General features: G+C 57.9%; 6 protein-coding genes across 6 annotated transcripts; 2 read left to right on the forward strand and 4 right to left on the reverse strand.

The window, feature by feature from the left end:
* Positions 1 to 12: 12 nt before the first annotated feature.
* Positions 13 to 702, reverse strand: SLS55_006064 (uncharacterized protein; the record flags this gene model as incomplete). The annotated part of the gene is made up of 1 exon (XM_066777501.1): positions 13 to 702. The coding sequence occupies one exon, from the start codon at positions 700 to 702 to the stop codon at positions 13 to 15; it is 690 nt and encodes a 229-aa protein (XP_066631596.1).
* Positions 703 to 1,336: 634 nt separating this feature from the next.
* Positions 1,337 to 2,037, reverse strand: SLS55_006065 (uncharacterized protein; the record flags this gene model as incomplete). The annotated part of the gene is made up of 2 exons (XM_066777502.1): positions 1,337 to 1,990; positions 2,029 to 2,037. The coding sequence occupies 2 exons, from the start codon at positions 2,035 to 2,037 to the stop codon at positions 1,337 to 1,339; spliced, it is 663 nt and encodes a 220-aa protein (XP_066631597.1).
* A 1,075-nt stretch (positions 2,038 to 3,112) lies between these two features.
* On the reverse strand, positions 3,113 to 4,750 carry SPE2 (spermidine resistance protein; the record flags this gene model as incomplete). The annotated part of the gene is made up of 2 exons (XM_066777503.1): positions 3,113 to 4,578; positions 4,633 to 4,750. 2 exons carry the CDS (start codon positions 4,748 to 4,750, stop codon positions 3,113 to 3,115), a joined length of 1,584 nt encoding a protein of 527 aa, XP_066631598.1.
* A 4,354-nt stretch (positions 4,751 to 9,104) lies between these two features.
* SLS55_006067 (uncharacterized protein) lies at positions 9,105 to 12,147 on the reverse strand (the record flags this gene model as incomplete). Its single annotated transcript, XM_066777504.1, has 8 exons — positions 9,105 to 9,584; positions 9,635 to 10,161; positions 10,215 to 10,458; positions 10,511 to 10,864; positions 10,937 to 11,179; positions 11,233 to 11,330; positions 11,378 to 11,993; positions 12,052 to 12,147. The coding sequence occupies 8 exons, from the start codon at positions 12,145 to 12,147 to the stop codon at positions 9,105 to 9,107; spliced, it is 2,658 nt and encodes an 885-aa protein (XP_066631599.1).
* Positions 12,148 to 12,607: 460 nt separating this feature from the next.
* SSL2 (DNA repair helicase RAD25) lies at positions 12,608 to 15,052 on the forward strand (the record flags this gene model as incomplete). Its single annotated transcript, XM_066777505.1, has 1 exon — positions 12,608 to 15,052. One exon carries the CDS (start codon positions 12,608 to 12,610, stop codon positions 15,050 to 15,052), a length of 2,445 nt encoding a protein of 814 aa, XP_066631600.1.
* A 768-nt stretch (positions 15,053 to 15,820) lies between these two features.
* On the forward strand, positions 15,821 to 16,934 carry SLS55_006069 (uncharacterized protein; the record flags this gene model as incomplete). Its single annotated transcript, XM_066777506.1, has 2 exons — positions 15,821 to 16,156; positions 16,221 to 16,934. 2 exons carry the CDS (start codon positions 15,821 to 15,823, stop codon positions 16,932 to 16,934), a joined length of 1,050 nt encoding a protein of 349 aa, XP_066631601.1.
* Positions 16,935 to 17,024: the final 90 nt, after the last annotated feature.

Consider the following 17,024-nt stretch of genomic DNA (forward strand, 5'->3'; position numbering starts at 1 on the left):
GACTTGGCAGCCTCAAAACGCGTCCGGATACATTGGCCAGTCGCTCATGGCGTCCGCCAACTGCATTTCCGGGAAGAAAGCGGCCAGTTGCTGGTCGAGCGTGGCCAGTCCGTCGAAGGCTAGCAGATCCGGCAGCAGCAGATCGCTTCCCCAGTACTGCGAGAAGTTGATCAACTCTGCCGTCCCGGAACCAGACGGCTGCTCCACCGCCTGAGCCGCCCCTCGCACACGCGCGTACCGATCCTCGAACCACTTCTGCAGCCGCTGCACCCGCTGCGTGTACTCGTTGAAGATGTACGGGTGGCCCGTCATGTCCACCCCCGCCCGCTCCAGCCCGCTGAGCCTTAGCGCAATCTGGGAGAGCAGGCCTGAGAGGTCCAGGGAAGCTTGCACGCCCCCGGGCGTCCCGAGGGAAGGGTGCGATGCGGCGAAGACTAATTTCGCAGAGACCGTCAGCGCGAGGCTAAGCTGCAGCCACTCCGAATTATTAAACGTCAGATCCCTGCGGGGCGGAAGAGATAGGTAGTGACCCAGCAGCGAGCTCGCTGCCCTGAAACCACTGCTCAAGTCGTTGATATCCAACGGCGCGCCTGGATGAAGGCCGGAGAAAAAATGGCGCACATGTACTGCGTTCAGCTCGGCCGTGTAGTATAGCATATAGACAAGTTCTGATGCGAAGAACGTTAGCATTTCGGTCGACATGGCAACTTCCTTCTGAGATGTCCTAACCGTTCTCCATCAAGTCGAAGGGTAAGTGCGCTCTGATAGCCGTCGGATTCATCTGTGAAACCGCTCCCGCCAAGTCTTGTGCTTCCGCCGCAGTGGTAGGTTCAGCATTGAGAGGCGTATCTACTTCTTCTATAGTACGCTGCAGGCGTATTATGGCGTACAGATACTTATCGGTGGGATACTCCGGGTTCGAGCTTAAAGACCTGCAGCATTCTTCGATGTAGGCGGTGCAGGGGAAAGTGTTTAACTTCTGCAATAGCGATGCGATGCTGAAAAGAGTCAGAATGATCCATCACCAGGCTCAAAGCTTCACCAACCTCGAAGAAAGGTAGCAGCAACCGGCTACCGCCCTCACTATCTCGTTACTTCTAGACTTTGGAGTCGTTTGCGGGTCTGGTATGGGATCATGCTCCGTAGATCCCACGTGCGTCTTCCAGAACGACGTACGCGGAGGACGGTCGAGTCTCTGATCCGCAATGATACTGATAGCAAGTTGCAGATGCTGCGAGTACCGCCTCGGTCTCGGATGGTAATGGCTCCTGAACAGAAAGAAAATTTAGCAACAGTAATCAAAAAGCCGCGCATGACCAACGACCCCCCCGGACACTCACCAAGCCAGCCCCACCAACAACCCCATCAGCAAATCCACCCCCATCGCCCTCTTCCCCGCCGCACTGCCAACCCCGACCCTCCCCGCAACCCTCTCGCCCACCACGTCCCTCAGCCTCCTCGCGCACTCCCTCTGCACCCCCACATCCTCGAAGCTCGCCGCCCCCATGATGGCCAAGAACAAGACCGGCCGCTCCCTCCGCAGCCGCCTCACGACGGCCGAGTCCACCGGCGCCGGCGCCCCCTCCGCCCTCTTCTTCACGCCCTCGTCGTCGTCGCCGACGTCGGGCATGACGAAGGGGAAATGCGGCGCCAGCGCCGAGCGGTAGATCTGGATGCAGCGCTCCGCCTGCTGGAGGGAGAGGACGCCGTCGTCGACGACGTCGCCGGCGGTGGGGGTGACGTCTGGATGGAGAAGGGGGCGGGGATGGGGGTGGTGGGGGAGCTGGGCCGAGGAGGAGTAAGAGGAGGAGGAGGGGTAGGTAGGGCCGGTGCCGGGGTTGGACGAGGAGGAGGGCGACGACGCCGAGGGGGGCGGCGCCGCGGAGGCGACGTACTGGCTCGCCGGCGTCGTCGACGAGGCGGCCTTGTTGTCGCTGTGGGCCTGGTGCAGGCTGAGCAGGCGGTCCAGCTTCGCCTCGATGGCGTCGAGCTGTGCAGCACTCTCGTTCGTACCACCGCCACTCGCACCGGCGGCATGACTGCCATCTCCGGGAAGGGTGGCCGTGGTAGTAACAGCTGCGGCAGAAGCTGGCATCGTGGGAACAGGAGCGCCGCCAGTGCTGCTACCACCACCGCCCCCGCCAAAACGGCGGCGCGCGGGGCGAAAGATGCATTCTTTGCGCAGGCGGCGGCAGCGGTCGCATGCGCCGGCGGGCTGGCTGCGCAGGCAGCGGATCTTGGCGTGCGCGCAGTTCTGGCAAGTGCGCACCGTTTCCAATGGCGCGGCGTCCATCATTGGCGAAGCGAGAGGCGCCAAATTAATAGAAACGAATGGCGGGGTAGCGGGGGGAGAGGCCGGGCAGGTGGAGATGGTGGTTTATCCAGACTGGGAGGAGTGATGGCTGCGGGGTTTATTATTCAAGTGAGCGAACAAGCTTAACGACTAAATCGATCCCGCCGGGGTACGCACGCAAAGAGGATGCGGAGAGAACGAGGCTTTGCGGTTGCAGATACGCGCGGCACGACATCACGTGTGTTCGGTACCTAGGCCGATCCTTCGAGCGCGCGTTTCGGCCTAAATATAGTTGTGTCAGATGTACGGCATAGGGTCTGAGGCTACCTACAACTCACCGGTTGAAATTGTAGGATTCGCAGACTGAATGTCAAGGCTGAGTCAACACGAATATCGGGGCATCAGGCACCACTGACGACACCACCAGCTATCAAGGGCTGTCCTTGTATTATTAGCGTGGTAAGGCCGAGGCTCGTCCCGCTCCGCCTCTTACTAGGTGGACTCCAGCGGCGAACGGTAGCCTTTATAATCAGCTATCCGTCATTGGGAAAGCGCCTTGTTTTGAACCTCACGTATATCACAAAATCATACCAAGGCCGTATATTCATTAACTCCCAATGAAACTCAGTATGGAATTTGCTGCTGAATAACCCAGAAAAGAAATGTACCAATGACTTATTGCCCTCCCAGATTGCATGTCGAGCAAGAAAGCTACAGATTGCAAAGGATATGTGCAGTAGTGACAGTAACAATAGTCATCGACGGGGGGAAATAACCCATCCCAATCATCGCAAGAAGCCCGGCACTAACTACCAGAAACTAGCATCCAATCTCGCCAAGCCTAGGAGCCCCACCCTTCCAATCGAAGCGCTCGTAGTACCGGAAGACAAGGTCATACCCGTCAAGGTCGTGAATGACGCGGTCAACCCTCTTGTAGCCCTGGAGATTGTCCATGCGAGCGCTACGCTTAGCAGCAGACGCGAGACTGTCATCTCCGTAAGGCTTGGCCTCGAAGAGGGTGACACTGAATCGGCCGGGCTGGAAGATCTTGACCACTTGCTCGACAATGTCGGCAGTCTCACGGCCACTCTGACGCGCAGGCACGTTGGTCTCGAACGAAGCATACGAGCATTGCGGCTCCGGCGTAACGTGGACGGTGAAGTAGTGGGTAGCATCGGTTCCATTAGGGCCCCCAGGAGCAGGGATGACGCCGTTGGCCGAGAAGCCGCAAGGAGTGAACAGGTAGGCGTCAACGCGCGCATCAGGGTACTTGCTCGTCGGGTAGACGTCCGAAAGGCCGCTAGACTCCGAGACAACCGTTCCAAGCGTGTGGCCCTCAGTCGTGAGCTCCTCGGGGAAGGTCAAATCGTCGTCTGAGGCGTCCGAAGGGAATCCACTGTGGTCAGACGAAGTCTGCTCGAAGACATCAAAACTGTCGTTGTTGGACCCGTTCAGAAGGGTGCTGCCGGCCAGGCTGGACTCGGCCGAGCCATCCTCATGAATAACACCAAGACTCTTGATAGCATTCTTGCGCGCCTCACGAGCCTTCTGGAAGTAGCGACCTTCCGCGACCGCACTCGCGTCTTCGAGATAGAACTGACGGGCGTTCTTCTCGTCAAGATCGGTCATCAATACTTCCAAAGTCTCGTCCTGCGCCTCATCAGTCGCCGTACCAGCCACCATCCCCGGCTGCGGAACATTCAGGTACTTCGTCTCGGTCTCGGGGTGACGCTCGCCATCCGGCGAAGTCGGCGGCGTAAGGCGGGTGTCGGGACCGGTGATGTACAAGTACCAGTGCTCTCCGTTCATCTTGCCAATCATGTAGGCACTGCCGCCAAGGAACATCTTGTCCAGGTATTTGACCTCATCGCGCCAGCTGCGGTGAGGGCCGCGCTGCTGGTTCGGGAAAAGGAAGTTCTTGCGGCTGTAAAAGACGCGGTACGGAGTCGCAGAGGCTTGAACACTGTTGAGCAAATCGGCCTGGATACCGGGGAACCCAGCATCTTTGAGCGCAATTTCCAGCATGCGGGGAAGGCCGTAGAGCAAAGTGGTGGTACCACACGTCTTCAGGACCAGCTTGTGCTTCCAGACAAACATGCTCGACTCCGAGAGGAGGTAGGCATCCACATCAGGCGACTCAACAATGGAAAGGACCTTGCAGTTGACCAGGTCAAGCATCTCCTTCCATGTATCCGCGGGGACCGACTTGAGCCCATTGGGCTGGGCCGAGGCCGGGAGCAAGCTGGCCGACGGACTGAACCATACTTCTAGGAGCTTCTCAGGACCTGCCCCATCGTTAGCCTATTAGCATACAGGGTGACTGCAGAGTATTTCGGTACCTTCGAAGGCAGTGGAAGAGTCGAGGTCAATGGTAGCCTCTTTGTTGATCGTCAGAAGCGGCGTTCCATTGTACGAGGACGGAGAGTGGGTGTAGTTCTTGGGGATTTCAGCGATCATCTCCGAATTTTGGTGGACTGGCTAGGCCTAGTCTCTCGGTACAACGGTGGGTGGTTTGCTGGCGCGAGCTTCTTGAAGAAGAGGTGTGGCTGTTAGGCAGTGAAGCACAATCTGCCGCCCAGGCGAATGGTGCGGATTCGCCTGAAGGAGAAGGCCCACGAAAGGTGGACTAAGGAGGAGGCTGGCTTTTGCCAGCAGCAATGGACGAGTATGGGGCGAACGACCTTGGAAGGACGTTAGGGAGGGCGGATGCGGAGGGCAATGAAGTACGCTTTCCGTGGAGGAATGGCGTCAGTCGAGGAGTCCTCGAGCTGTCAGATACCGATACTCTGGGAAAGTATCGGGTCCAGCAGACGAGGAGATCTGCTCAGGTTGGTATCGGTGGGGTTGTGGAAGAGGGAGGGGCGTGGAGGGTATTATCGGGGCCTGGCAACGGGTTTTAGCACGCGACGATTGCAAGGGCGGACGCGGGTATTGAGCGTACTTCGCGGGCTTGGACAGGAAACGCAGAAGGTCCTCTTGACGCATGGACTCAAGCAATGGTTCTACGAGGGCGGGATTCTGCGTGGCTGGTTACAGCCGGGCAGGAAGGGAATTCGCAGAGGAAGGTGGGTATGCCAGCGTGACCGACGAGACGGGGGTGCGGCGATGGGGGTCGCGACAGGAGCGCAATGGATCCGCGTCAGTCAAAATTTGACTGGTGTTGACGCGGCGCTGGGAGGTGAGGCCAAGGGAGCCTGGGGGCGTGGTCAGCTTCAGGCAGGCGTAAAAGTTTGCGACGCGGGGCAGGGAGAGGCTACCTCGAGCAGGTGAATCGCAGTGAGGTTGCGCAGGTGGTGCAGTAGTTTGGCCAGGCCAAAAGGGTTGGAGGTGTGGGATGGAGCAGAAGCAGGACGCGGAGTCGTGTGAGGCCGTGGATTTTCGGTGTGGCTCCGCAGTGCTTGGGCCTCGCCAGTGCGTCACAGCGGCCGCGATGAAAACGCCCGCCGATTCAGCGCGCCCGCCCCGATCCCGCCCCAACCCGACGCCGCGCTGCCTTCCCGAACCCTCCTACCACAGCCAACCTAACATCAGCCGCCTGAACCGCGGTCGCTGCCTCGCTTCGCCCCCTTCACTGCCCTTGAAGCCACCAGAACCGCGGGCGAGTCGCAAACATTGCTACCCATTACTGCCAAGATCTCCGCACTATTGCCCCGGCTGCTTGCCGCCCAATCCAGGCTCGAGCCTCCTGCCTTAATCTCGATCCGTCGAGCAACCGCCGATATACGCAGCTGCTCCGTCAGCCCACTCGCCGGTGCACGAAGCAGCAGGCACCCGCCGCCGCCCCTGATGCCTGCAGGTACGCCCGTTTGCTGCAATTGCTATGTAGTCGAAGAATCGGTGCATACCTCGACCAGAGCCGCGGCGCACAGACGGGCTCCATAAAATACCTCACGGGCCGAAACCAAAATCTGACGGCACCCCAGCTTGCTTCGATGCCCAGCGGCGTCATCACGAGAAATAGGAGTATCTTTTGAGCCCGTGCCATGGTTGGCTGCCCGTATTATTCATGTTTCTATGACCATCTTCGCAAAGTGAGATTGTTGGGACATGCGAAGGAGAAAAGCAGCGCATACGACAAGAAAGAAAAAAATTCAACCATCAATTCTCGTCTTCTTCACACCTTGTTACCATCATTCCATACGCTCCCAAAACTCTCCCGAAGGTCCTGCACCAACTCCTCCGGACTTTCCCATTCAGGCCTGATCACGTTTGACCCTTCTCTCTTCTTCAGCCAACGCACATTCTGCCATGCCCGCGCCCATCTCAGAACACCATCCGGTCTCCCTCCGACGCCTCTCTGCGCACCAAACTGGCTGATACCCAGGGGCACGCCGCTGTGCATCCTCCACAAGCACCCGCCCACTTCAGCATCTCGCCGTGCTCTCTGCACCCACCGGAACCCCGCTTCGGGACCCGGCAACCACCGCATCATGGTCCAATTCAACAGGGTTGCAGGGGTCCAAACCGCGCTCAGGTACCCGGCCCGTCCCATGGCCAGGCAAGGGCCCAGCACGTCCAACGTATGCGCGAGCAGGCCCACGGGCGAGTCGCACAGCGCGAATGCCAACGTCTGGGGACGGGATGCGGTACAGGTCGTTTCCCCCATATCAACATCCCCATTGCTGGTTGGTTCGCCATTCATATGCAGTTCTGGCTGACCTGCAGTTTCCTCGTCCACCACTTTGATTTTGCCACCGATGGCAGCAGCTGGCCTAGAGACGTTGTCAAAATCCGCAGGTACGTAATCGAAGCTCAAACCGGAAATGCGTGCGCCAGTCATCCGTGCCAGCTGGTACTTCAACCACTCGAGGGGCGTGTTCTGGAGCGAAGGTGGTAGGAAGAAAGACGCTGGGTTTGCGGCATGAATGGCCACGCAGCTGTCAGGGCCGTGTTGAAGAGCGAGGGCGCGGCAGACGGTGAAACCCCTGGACTCATCGTGTGGGTCAGCTATCCTGTTTGTAGAAGGAAAAGGCAGCGGGGTATTATATACCATCCAGCTCCGAACGCCACATATCGCCCGTACCCCAGCCTCTTCATCAGAGCGTCAAACACCTCTGCCGTCTCGCGCGCTCCGAACCCCTCTTCGTCGCTCGCATCGCTGAAGCCGGTCCCCGGCACGCTCGGCGCGATGACATGGAACGCGATCCCCCCTCCATCTCCTTCGCCGGCCGTACGATCCATGGTCGTCAGGGCGTCAATGACGCCACTCACGTCCAGGAAAGACGACGCGTTTACGTCGTGGCAGAAGAGCAGCGGTACGACACGGTCGACGTTGCGGATGCGCGGCCTCGGCGTGAGCTCGCCAAGGTGGCATTTCTTGTGGACGAAGTGGACGCGGAGCGTCTCGTTGGACGAGGGGACGGTGATGGCGGTGCGGTACTGTGGGAGTGCGGTGTTGTAGTGGGATTCCTCGGCGCGCCAGGAGTAGTCGCATATCCTGTTCGAGGGCGATATCGACCCGTTAGCTGGACATTCCCACTGGCACACTCGAGAGGTCGGAACAGGCGTCTACTTTGGTGAGCACGAAAGGAATAGGAGATAACCGAGACGCCTTTCGAATCTGGTGCTTGAACCCGATTTCTTTGTCCTCAGGGCCAGAACGAGGTCCATACCGGCTTGGAAGATTGAAGAATGAGCATAGGAAACGGTCGTTCCATATTACCAATGATCAACCAATGGCTCCAGAACCTCCTTGGGCGGTCCGTACGCCCACCTGCGGTTTTCCGGCAGCTCCAGCTCGTGCGGCAGTCGCGTGAGTTCGAGCTTACGCTTCGTCAACTCGAGGTACTTCGCCGAGACCTGTTCTCCGCACGCAACATGCAATATGCGTTAGCATATGGTCTCCCCAATGTCCTTCACGTTTCGTCTTTCTTGTTCTTGTTTTTTCGGGTGAACGGGGGATGAGAGGGCAAGATGCCGTGTGTTACATACGTGCATGTTGTATGGCTCCACAGCAACCGCATCCTGTTTGTCGGAAACGACCTGGTCTTCCTTTCGCCGGGGGGCTGTAATGTTGGCCGAGCCGGGAAGTATAGTACCCATAGCTCCAGTAGCCAGAACGCACTTCTCACCAAAAATTAAAACGAGCCGAATGCCTTCTCAACACAAAACGAGGGACGAAAAGAGGGAGAAAGAAGCAAGCAAGCGGCTCAGCCCATCCGAAGCGGACGCTTCCTTTAACACCGGAACCCCCAGATCCCATAGCCGCAGAAAAGGAAAGAAAGCGACAGCGAACACTGGTACCTCAGCCTAGCCCGGTCCAGTCCACAGTAAAAGAGGTACGCGTTCGTTGTCAATCGTGCGACGATGCCTTCCCCGCAACCTGATTGGGTGCGGCGCCCCAGCTCACGCCAATCACATGCCATATCGACCGTTTCGCCACAGCGAAAGCTCGACGCCACAGGGGTCCTGGACGCCACACGCAACCGAGAGCGTGGCAGTGTAGGACGGCAAGCACGGCAGCACGGCACAACGGCTTACACCGAGTGCGATCAGCGTCTTCGCTTCTTCTAACAGCAAGTGATCTACGAACGTGCAAGAATATAGAAATAGAACACCAATGAAGTCATAGCGAAATCCGGCCTCTGATATTTTCTCTTATGCACATGTGTGGATTGTAAAGCGAAAAAGAAGCTCAGGGCTAGGACGATCATCTGCAAGTGAGGCAAAGGGGAAACAAAACAGCTACAAAGTCAGCCACCCATCCTCCCGTCCGTCCCGTCCCCGACCAGGATCAAAAAAAGAGTTTCGTCACACCTTGTCGTTACCTTCCAATTCCGTTCCTAGGACCACTCACGTTCGTTTAAGCGTATTAGATGTCCCTGACCGGACCGTTGCCACCGCCAGGGCTCTGAGCACCGCCTCCTCCATTCCCTTGCATCGAGTTGCGGCCGAGGTTGAGGCTACCAATGCGCTGGCGCAGGTTGTCTCCAACAGCGTCAACGGCGCCGCGCGGCGCGAGCAGCGACGGCGTTTGCGGTCCGACCTCCTGGACGCGGAAGAGCTTGAGGCTCGTGCCGTTCCACACGCCGGCCGTGCCCTTCGAGACGAGCATCTCGCTGGCGAAGATGAAGCTCCAGAGCAGGGATTCATACCAGCCGAGCGACAGCGGCGACCACTCGAACAGGTGCACCCGTATTGCCGACGGGTCGATGCCGCGGACTTCAGTAGCCCGGATCGTCTCCAGGGCGGTCGCCGTGTCTGTGGACCCGTCGGCGGGTATTAGCGGGCCCAGTTGGGAGATGAGTGTCAAGATGGTATGCAGAGGTAGCTCGGGGACCCAGCTCTCTAACTGTTGAGACGTCAGCTAAGGTTAACCCCTCAATGGGGTGAGATGCTTACCCATGCAGTCGTGGGAGTAAATGCGCCGTTTGGCATGACGGTAGGCGTGGCCAGACTACTCAAGCTGCTCGTACTGTTCTGCCTGGAAAACGAAGGAGCTCCGACAGGCATTTTGCCCCTTGCCTTCTCCGACATTCCCCGCAGCTGCAACGGAACACTGTCATCGGCAGCGGAGCCGATCGACGCGGTTCTCGAATTGCTTCCAGACTGCACCGGAGAACGGCGATGGGGTGTGGGGTTGTCTTGCTCGTCACCGGAGTCATCATCGTCACCAATACTGAATGCGCTATTCTCCTCAGGCACGTTGCTGAGCGTGGGAGGACGGCTGGTGATTGGACTTCTCAGGCTATCGATGGAGTTCTGACGAGAGTTGCCTCTTGTTGATGTCCCTCCATCGCTAGCTCTCCGTTCCTTCTTTAATTGATTCTGACGCTCAATCTCATCCTGCGCGCTTTCCAGAGTGAAGTCGGTCAACGCTTGGAACCGCTTCCTTGATCTCAAGATCGCATATATCAGGTTCGGGTTGGCTGGCAAGTTGTTAGGATCATGCTCAACGGAAGCACAGGGCGCCTTAGCTTACCAGAGTATTGATGCTCGATTATGGCGTTCAGAGCCTCGAGTAAAGAGTGTAGAAGGCTGTGGTTTGTCTCGTTTGCTAACAAGAAACTTGGCGACGACATGGAGATGAAAAGCTGAATAAGCTTTGAGGAGGTTGCCCGGCCCAGGTTTTGCACGTAGGCTGCAACGTTGTTGACGATAGCAAGCAGCGCAGGATACACGGCATCCAGCTTTCCTTTCCGAGTGGTGAGGAGGGTGTATATCGACTGTTCGCACATCAGTAAAAACCAAAAACTGGCCGCTTCTTGAGCATCTTACCGTGATCAGGTAGTCTGCATATGTCCCGTGGAAGTTGGGAATGCGGATGGTGGCCGGGAGAGTCTCTTGGCCCTCGAACTTCTTGTTCAAATTCTTGCCGAAATTCGGTTCAGTGCTTAGGGTTTGAAGGATGAAGATGCACATGCGAATAAGGCCTTGCCGCGAAGGATCATTACACTGATCAATGGCGTAGAAGAGGATCAAGACTACAAAATCATGAGCCCGGTCCGTATCGATGATGAATGTTCTGAAACGCTTATTGCACTGCAGCGCCTCCCAAAAGAGGACGAGCATCTCGGGAGCCCATGTCAGAGATTTCTGGCTGCCAGGAAGGTAGGAAGTCGTCGCTTGCAGCTGCACAGATGTTAGTCTATGACATGCCTACGAAGGCAAGCCCGAAATCTTTCCGACTTTAGGGGAACTTACAGGTTGATTCAAGATCCTGGTCAAGCCGTCATGAAGGAACTGGAAGTCTTGAGGTCTATGGAGTCTGCCCAGGAAATGGCGGAAAAAGTTCTTGGGAGGCGGGCCATTTCCTGGTTCCGGGATGGGGTAGAGTATCAGGACCAGAAGAAACTGCAGGCAGTAGGTGACAAGGATCTGTCTCGGATCCTTGAAAACCACATGATCATAGGGCACGCGCCAGCTTGCGGGGTTGTACTTGAGCGTCTGGGGAAAGATTAGCATGGGCCACCTTAGTCCAGAGTCTTATCAGTGCTCACCGTGTTGAGGAGCGAACAGAGAAGCGAGAGCACGATTTGCTTGTCTGGGCAGGTCGTTATGTAGGTAATCGCTTTGACGCCCTTGACCGGAAGGACATCTGGGAACAATCAGAAGGCGCCAGTGCGAGGCAACGTGGAGACATACTGGGAGAGGTGTACATGGACTTGCTCGCCAGGGTAAGCAGCAGCCGCAGGATCTCGGTACGGTTGTTCTCAAACTCCTTGCTGGTGCCCACGGGAGTGTTGCAGCCCACACCGCTCTGCCAAATTTGGTACGTGACCTTGCCCTTGGCCGAGTGGCTCTTGGGCAGGGTGAAGTCGGCGAAGAACAGCAGGTCGATAAGGGTGTCGATCAGCTCCTCGGCCAGCGGCTTTGCTTCCTCAAAGTCGGGGGCATCCTCCTTGGGCGGCTCGTCGGCGGTGGCGCCGTCGAACAGCACCTCGGAGCGGTGCAATTGACCCTTCCTGCTGCGCTTGCGGCGCGCACCCCAGAAGAACTTGTCCTCCCACGCGTCGAGGTGATCGGCCTCGTAGATGTAGGGCAGCAGCCGGGTCAGCACGCGCACGCAGTTCAGGGCGTCTTTTTCGGGCGCAAGGTCCGGGTCGGGGAACGACGGGTGGTTTCGCAGCACGCAGAGCCGCGAGGAGACGGCGAGCACGAGCGTTTCTAGGTTGACGAGGGCATTGTCGCGGGTGCGGCGAATGTCGGCGGGCGAGAAGAGAGTGAAGACATCTTCGGCGGACTCGGGCAGCTCCCAGAACTGCGGTGGATGGGTCAGCGCTGCGGGCACTCATGGCTCTCCGGACACGCGCACATACTCCCGTCCAGTACGTGTCGTCGGCAGGGATCTCGGTCTGCTCGGACAGGCGGATGATGCCCTGTTTGAAGACGAGCTTGGAGTCGGAGGCGCCCATTATCGGCTTGCAGGAGGGCAGAGTGGCATGTCGCGGCGGAGCAGAGCCATGCCGAGAGAGAGTTGCGATTGCGATGAGCGCAACAGCCCCAGCGCAGCGTCACTGCCCTAAGCACCCCGGCCCCAGCCCGCCCCGCTTGGCGCGTTTGCTGCGTTTGCCCGCGCCCTGTCATTCATCATCATCATCATCGCACTTCTGCCTGCGCTGGCCTTTGTCTTCCCCGCCACGCCGCCCACCGCCAACCTCGTCGTCGTCATCCCGGCCTTGCGCCCCACTGTCGCTCGTCCCTCGCTGCGCGCTGTTCGTCATCCGCACCCGCTCGGTCTTCGCACCCATTCGACCCTTCGCTCGCCTGCAAGCTCCCCGGCGTCTGCATTCTCGCCGCCGCTCGCCGCGCCGCTCCAACCGCCCCCGAAGTCGAACGTCTACCCGTGTCAGTCTCAGGAGCAACGTAGGTCCCATGGCGGCTAAGCGCAAGGCGACCGCGCCGACCGGCGGTGCCTCGAAGAGGGTGGCGTCCGGCATGAACACGCCCAGCAGCATGGCCAGCAGCGATGACGAGTACACTGAGCCCACCGCGGACGAGGTTGCGGAGCAGGACGAGATGCGGATGCTAGTTGAGCGCTTCCAGCGCTCCAAGAGGACTGCGGACCCCGGTGTCAGGAGGCCGGATGCCATGTCCAGCTATTTCCAAGGCCACGACTACTCGAGCCTGGACCTGAAGAAAGAGCACGCCGACCGCCCTCTCTGGGTGACTCCCGAGGGCAAGATCATCCTAGAAAGTTTCTCTCCTTACTTCAAGACGGCCGAGCGTTTTCTCATCAACATCGCCGAGCCTCAGTCGCGTGTGTCTCTCATGCATGAATACTCTCTCACCGCCAACAGTCTTTTCGCCGCCGTCTCGGTTGGCCTCTCGACCGAAGAAATCATCAACCAGCTGGAAAAGCTGTCCAAGACACCATTGGATGGAGAGGTCAAGGATTTCATCATCCAGTCCACAAAGTCGTTCGGCAAAGTCAGACTGGTCTTGAAACAGACCAAGTACTTTGTCGAGAGTTCTGATCCGGACATCCTCCGCACGCTGCTGCGCGACTCCATCATCGGCCCCTGCAGAATAGACAACACTGAAGGCTTGATGAAGACCACCGCTGCCAAGAAGGGCGACCTGGTCATTCCCGGTACCAACATGGCCGCCGGCGCCAAGCAGGCCGCTCAGGCACAACCACAGCCAGAAGACGCTGATCAAATGATGAACGTGCTCAGGGAAGAAGACGACGATGAGGAAGAAGATCAGGTCCACTCCTTCCAAATAGACGGTCCCAGTGTTCAGACTGTGTCGAAACGCTGTCGAGCAATCGGGCTGCCGCTGACTGAGGAGTACGATTTCCGCAATGATTTCGCCAACGCCAACTTGGAAATTGACATTCGGCCGGGTGTCGAGATCCGGCCGTACCAAGAACAGGCTCTTACCAAGATGTTTGGTAACGGACGTGCTCGTAGTGGAATCATCGTCTTGCCCTGCGGTGCCGGCAAGACTCTGGTCGGCATCACCGCCGCCTGTACCGTGAGAAAAGGCTGCATTGTGCTCTGCACGAGTACCATGTCCGTGTTGCAGTGGCGTGACGAGTTCATCAAGTGGTCCAACATCAACCCCAGCGACATCGCCGTCTTCACCGCCGAACAGAAAGACTTCTTCTCGGGTAACACCGGTGTCCTCATCTCCACGTACAACATGATTGCCATGAACCGGACGAGGTCGTACGACTCGCAGAAGGTCATGGATTTCATCACACAAAGAGAGTGGGGTCTCATGGTTCTCGACGAGGTGCACGTCGTCCCTGCAGAAATGTTCAGTCGAGTCACGCACGCCGTGCCTTCGCATGCGAAGCTTGGTCTTACGGCCACCTTGCTTCGTGAAGATGACAAGATTGTCGACTTAAACTTTCTCATCGGGCCCAAGCTGTACGAGGCCAATTGGCAAGAGTTGTCTGAAAACGGCTTCATTGCCAAGGTCATCTGCTCAGAAGTCTGGTGTCAAATGACGACAGAGTTCTACGCCGAGTACTTGAAGGCCAAGACGGTAAATAAGAAGTCGCTCCTGTACACGATGAACCCTCGCAAGTTCCAGGCAGCGCAGTTCCTCATCGACTACCACGAAAAGAGAGGCGACAAGACAATTGTGTTCTCTGACAACGTGTACGCGTTGAAGGCGTACGCGAGGAGACTCAACAAGGCCTTCATTTACGGCGGTACGTCCAACCAGGAGCGGCAAACGGTGCTTCAGAACTTCATGTACAATGAAGACGTCAAGACGATCTTCCTCTCCAAGATTGGAGACACGTCTCTTGACTTGCCGGAAGCAACATGCCTCATCCAGATCTCATCGCATTACGGATCGCGTCGTCAGGAGGCGCAGCGTCTAGGCCGCATCCTGCGGGCCAAGCGTAGAAACGATGAAGGATTCAACGCGTTCTTCTACTCGCTCGTTTCGAAGGATACAACCGAAATGTTCTATTCGTCGAAGCGACAAGCCTTCCTAGTCGACCAAGGTTACTCTTTCCGTGTCATCACTCGGCTTCAGGGCATCGAGAACCTTCCTGGACTGGTGTATGCCACTCCGCAAGAGCGGCGCGAACTCCTCCAGGACGTCATCATGCAGAACGACGTGGCAGGCGAAGTGGAGAAGAACGAGGGAGATCTCTTCGACAGGAAGGGAGGCAACAGGTTCAGGAGGGGTGTGCGTCGCACGGCTGGAACGCTGGGCGAGCTGAGCGGTGGCCAAGACATGGCATACAAGGAGTACAACAGAGACAAGAACAAGGAGCTCCGAGCGACGGGAAACCAGATGCTAAAGAAGCTCAAACGCACGCTTGGAAAGCAGAACAAGAAGGTGTTGCCGTCGTAGTGCGGGTTGCATTGGGTGTATTTTTGTATTTCGAGTCCCAGATTGCGTGCGGGCATGGGTCACAGATGGATATGAATTTGGCGACGGCGTTGGATGGGTGGTCTTCTGGATGGTATCAGACGGGTTAATGTGGTCTTTGATTTGATCATATCTAGAATCGGTAGACAAAAAACAAAAAGCGGACAAGATAGGATGAAGTTGCTCTGAGAGTCGGAACTCAGATAGGATGAAGGACAATCAACTCTTATATTCATTCTGAGCGTACAAGAGTTGTAGGGCTTTACCCCTTGAATCAACTTCGTTTCTACCGAGCCAGACTCCATGTCTGAATTGTTTTGCATGAATTTGACGCCCACGTCTGAAAGAGAATAGATTGACTGCCAGATCAAGGCGAGCCGAAGGAAGGTTGGTCCGATGCTCAGCCACGCACGTGGAGAGAGAAGACAGGCACATGCGTCATTGATTGGTTGGGTCGTGCCCGCCCCCGGCCGTGACCCGACCGTCCCGCATCCCGGTACATAATCCCGTCATCTCATCAGTCCTTGCGGCCGCCCGTCACCGCTCACCCGGACTGAACTATATATTAACGCCGTGTCAGACCCTTAGGGATCCGTCTCTTTCACCTGCCTCAACGGCTACGCCCCTTCCCTTTGCCCCAGCGCCGTATTTGCATCCCGCCGAGTTCCGAGTCCGTCGCTCGTTGTTTCGACGTGCATTGAGAAGTAGTCAGTGTTGCCAGTTGCTTCGCACTTCAAGAGCTTGGGAAGAATGAAGCCATCCGTCATTTCGTCAACGCTGGCGCTCGCCGCAGCCCGCGCTGTTGACGCCGCCGCCATACCCGACGTGTCGAGCACGCTGCAGAACATCCTGCAAAACACGCACGGCAGCGACTTGTACACGTATCCCACTGATCTGACGCGTGGTATCATTCCTGTGAGTAGCACCCCTGCTAAAGGACGGCCCCAAGCTAACGACGATGGGTTCAATCAGAAACCTTTCCACAGCCACAACGACTACTGGAGGGATGTGCCATTCTACTCGGGGCTGTCTTACGGGGCTGTATCAACAGAGGCGGATGTGTGGCTGATCAACGGAACCCTCTACGTGAGTTTCTTTCCTCCAAACACGCAAGAAAACGAAAAGAAAACTCACACCACTTCCCCCCAAGGTCGGCCACGAAGAAAGCGCCCTAACCCACGCCCGCACCCTCTCGGCGCTCTACATCTCGCCCATCCTGGACACGCTCCGCCGCCAGAACCCCTCGACGCCCTTCGTCCAAACCCCGACCAAAAACGGCGTCTTCGACACCGACGCGGGCCAGACGCTCTACCTCTGGATCGACCTCAAGACGGACGCCGACTCGACCTTCCCCGCCGCGCACGCCGCCCTCGAGCCGCTGCGCGCCGCCGGCTACCTGACGACGTACTTCCCCGCCAACGACACTTTCGTCGCCGGGCCCGTCACCGTCATCGGCACCGGCAACACGCGGCTGTCGGACGTGCTGAACCAAACCTCATCATCCTCCTCCTCCGACGACGACGCTAACGCTGCTCGCGACTTCTTCCTCGACGCCCCCCTCGCCGACCTGCCCGACGACATCACCGGCCCCGAGATCTCGCCCGTCGCCTCGACCGACTTCGCCGCCGTCTTTGGCGACGTCGGCGGCTCCGCCGTGCCCGCCCTGAACGAGACGCAGCTCGCCACGCTGCGCGGGCAGGTCGCCGCCGCGCGCGATCGCGGCATCGCGGCGAGGTATTGGGATGCCCCCGGGTGGCCGGTCGGGACGCGGAATGCCGTGTGGCGCACGCTGTTGGATGAGGGCGTGGCGTTGCTGAATGTGGACGACTTGGAGGGCGCGAGTGGGTTTTGGGAGATGGAGTAGTGTATGTAGTTGGCGAGCGAGCCCTGTTGTCCTTTTTTTTTTTTCTCCCCTTTTCTTTCGCGATGGCGGTGTAATGAGTTCGGGGAGATG

The sequence above is a fragment of the Diplodia seriata genome (assembly GCF_021436955.1).
Source record: "Diplodia seriata strain FDS-637 chromosome Unknown scaffold_6, whole genome shotgun sequence".
Classification (NCBI taxonomy): Eukaryota; Fungi; Ascomycota; class Dothideomycetes; order Botryosphaeriales; family Botryosphaeriaceae; genus Diplodia; species Diplodia seriata.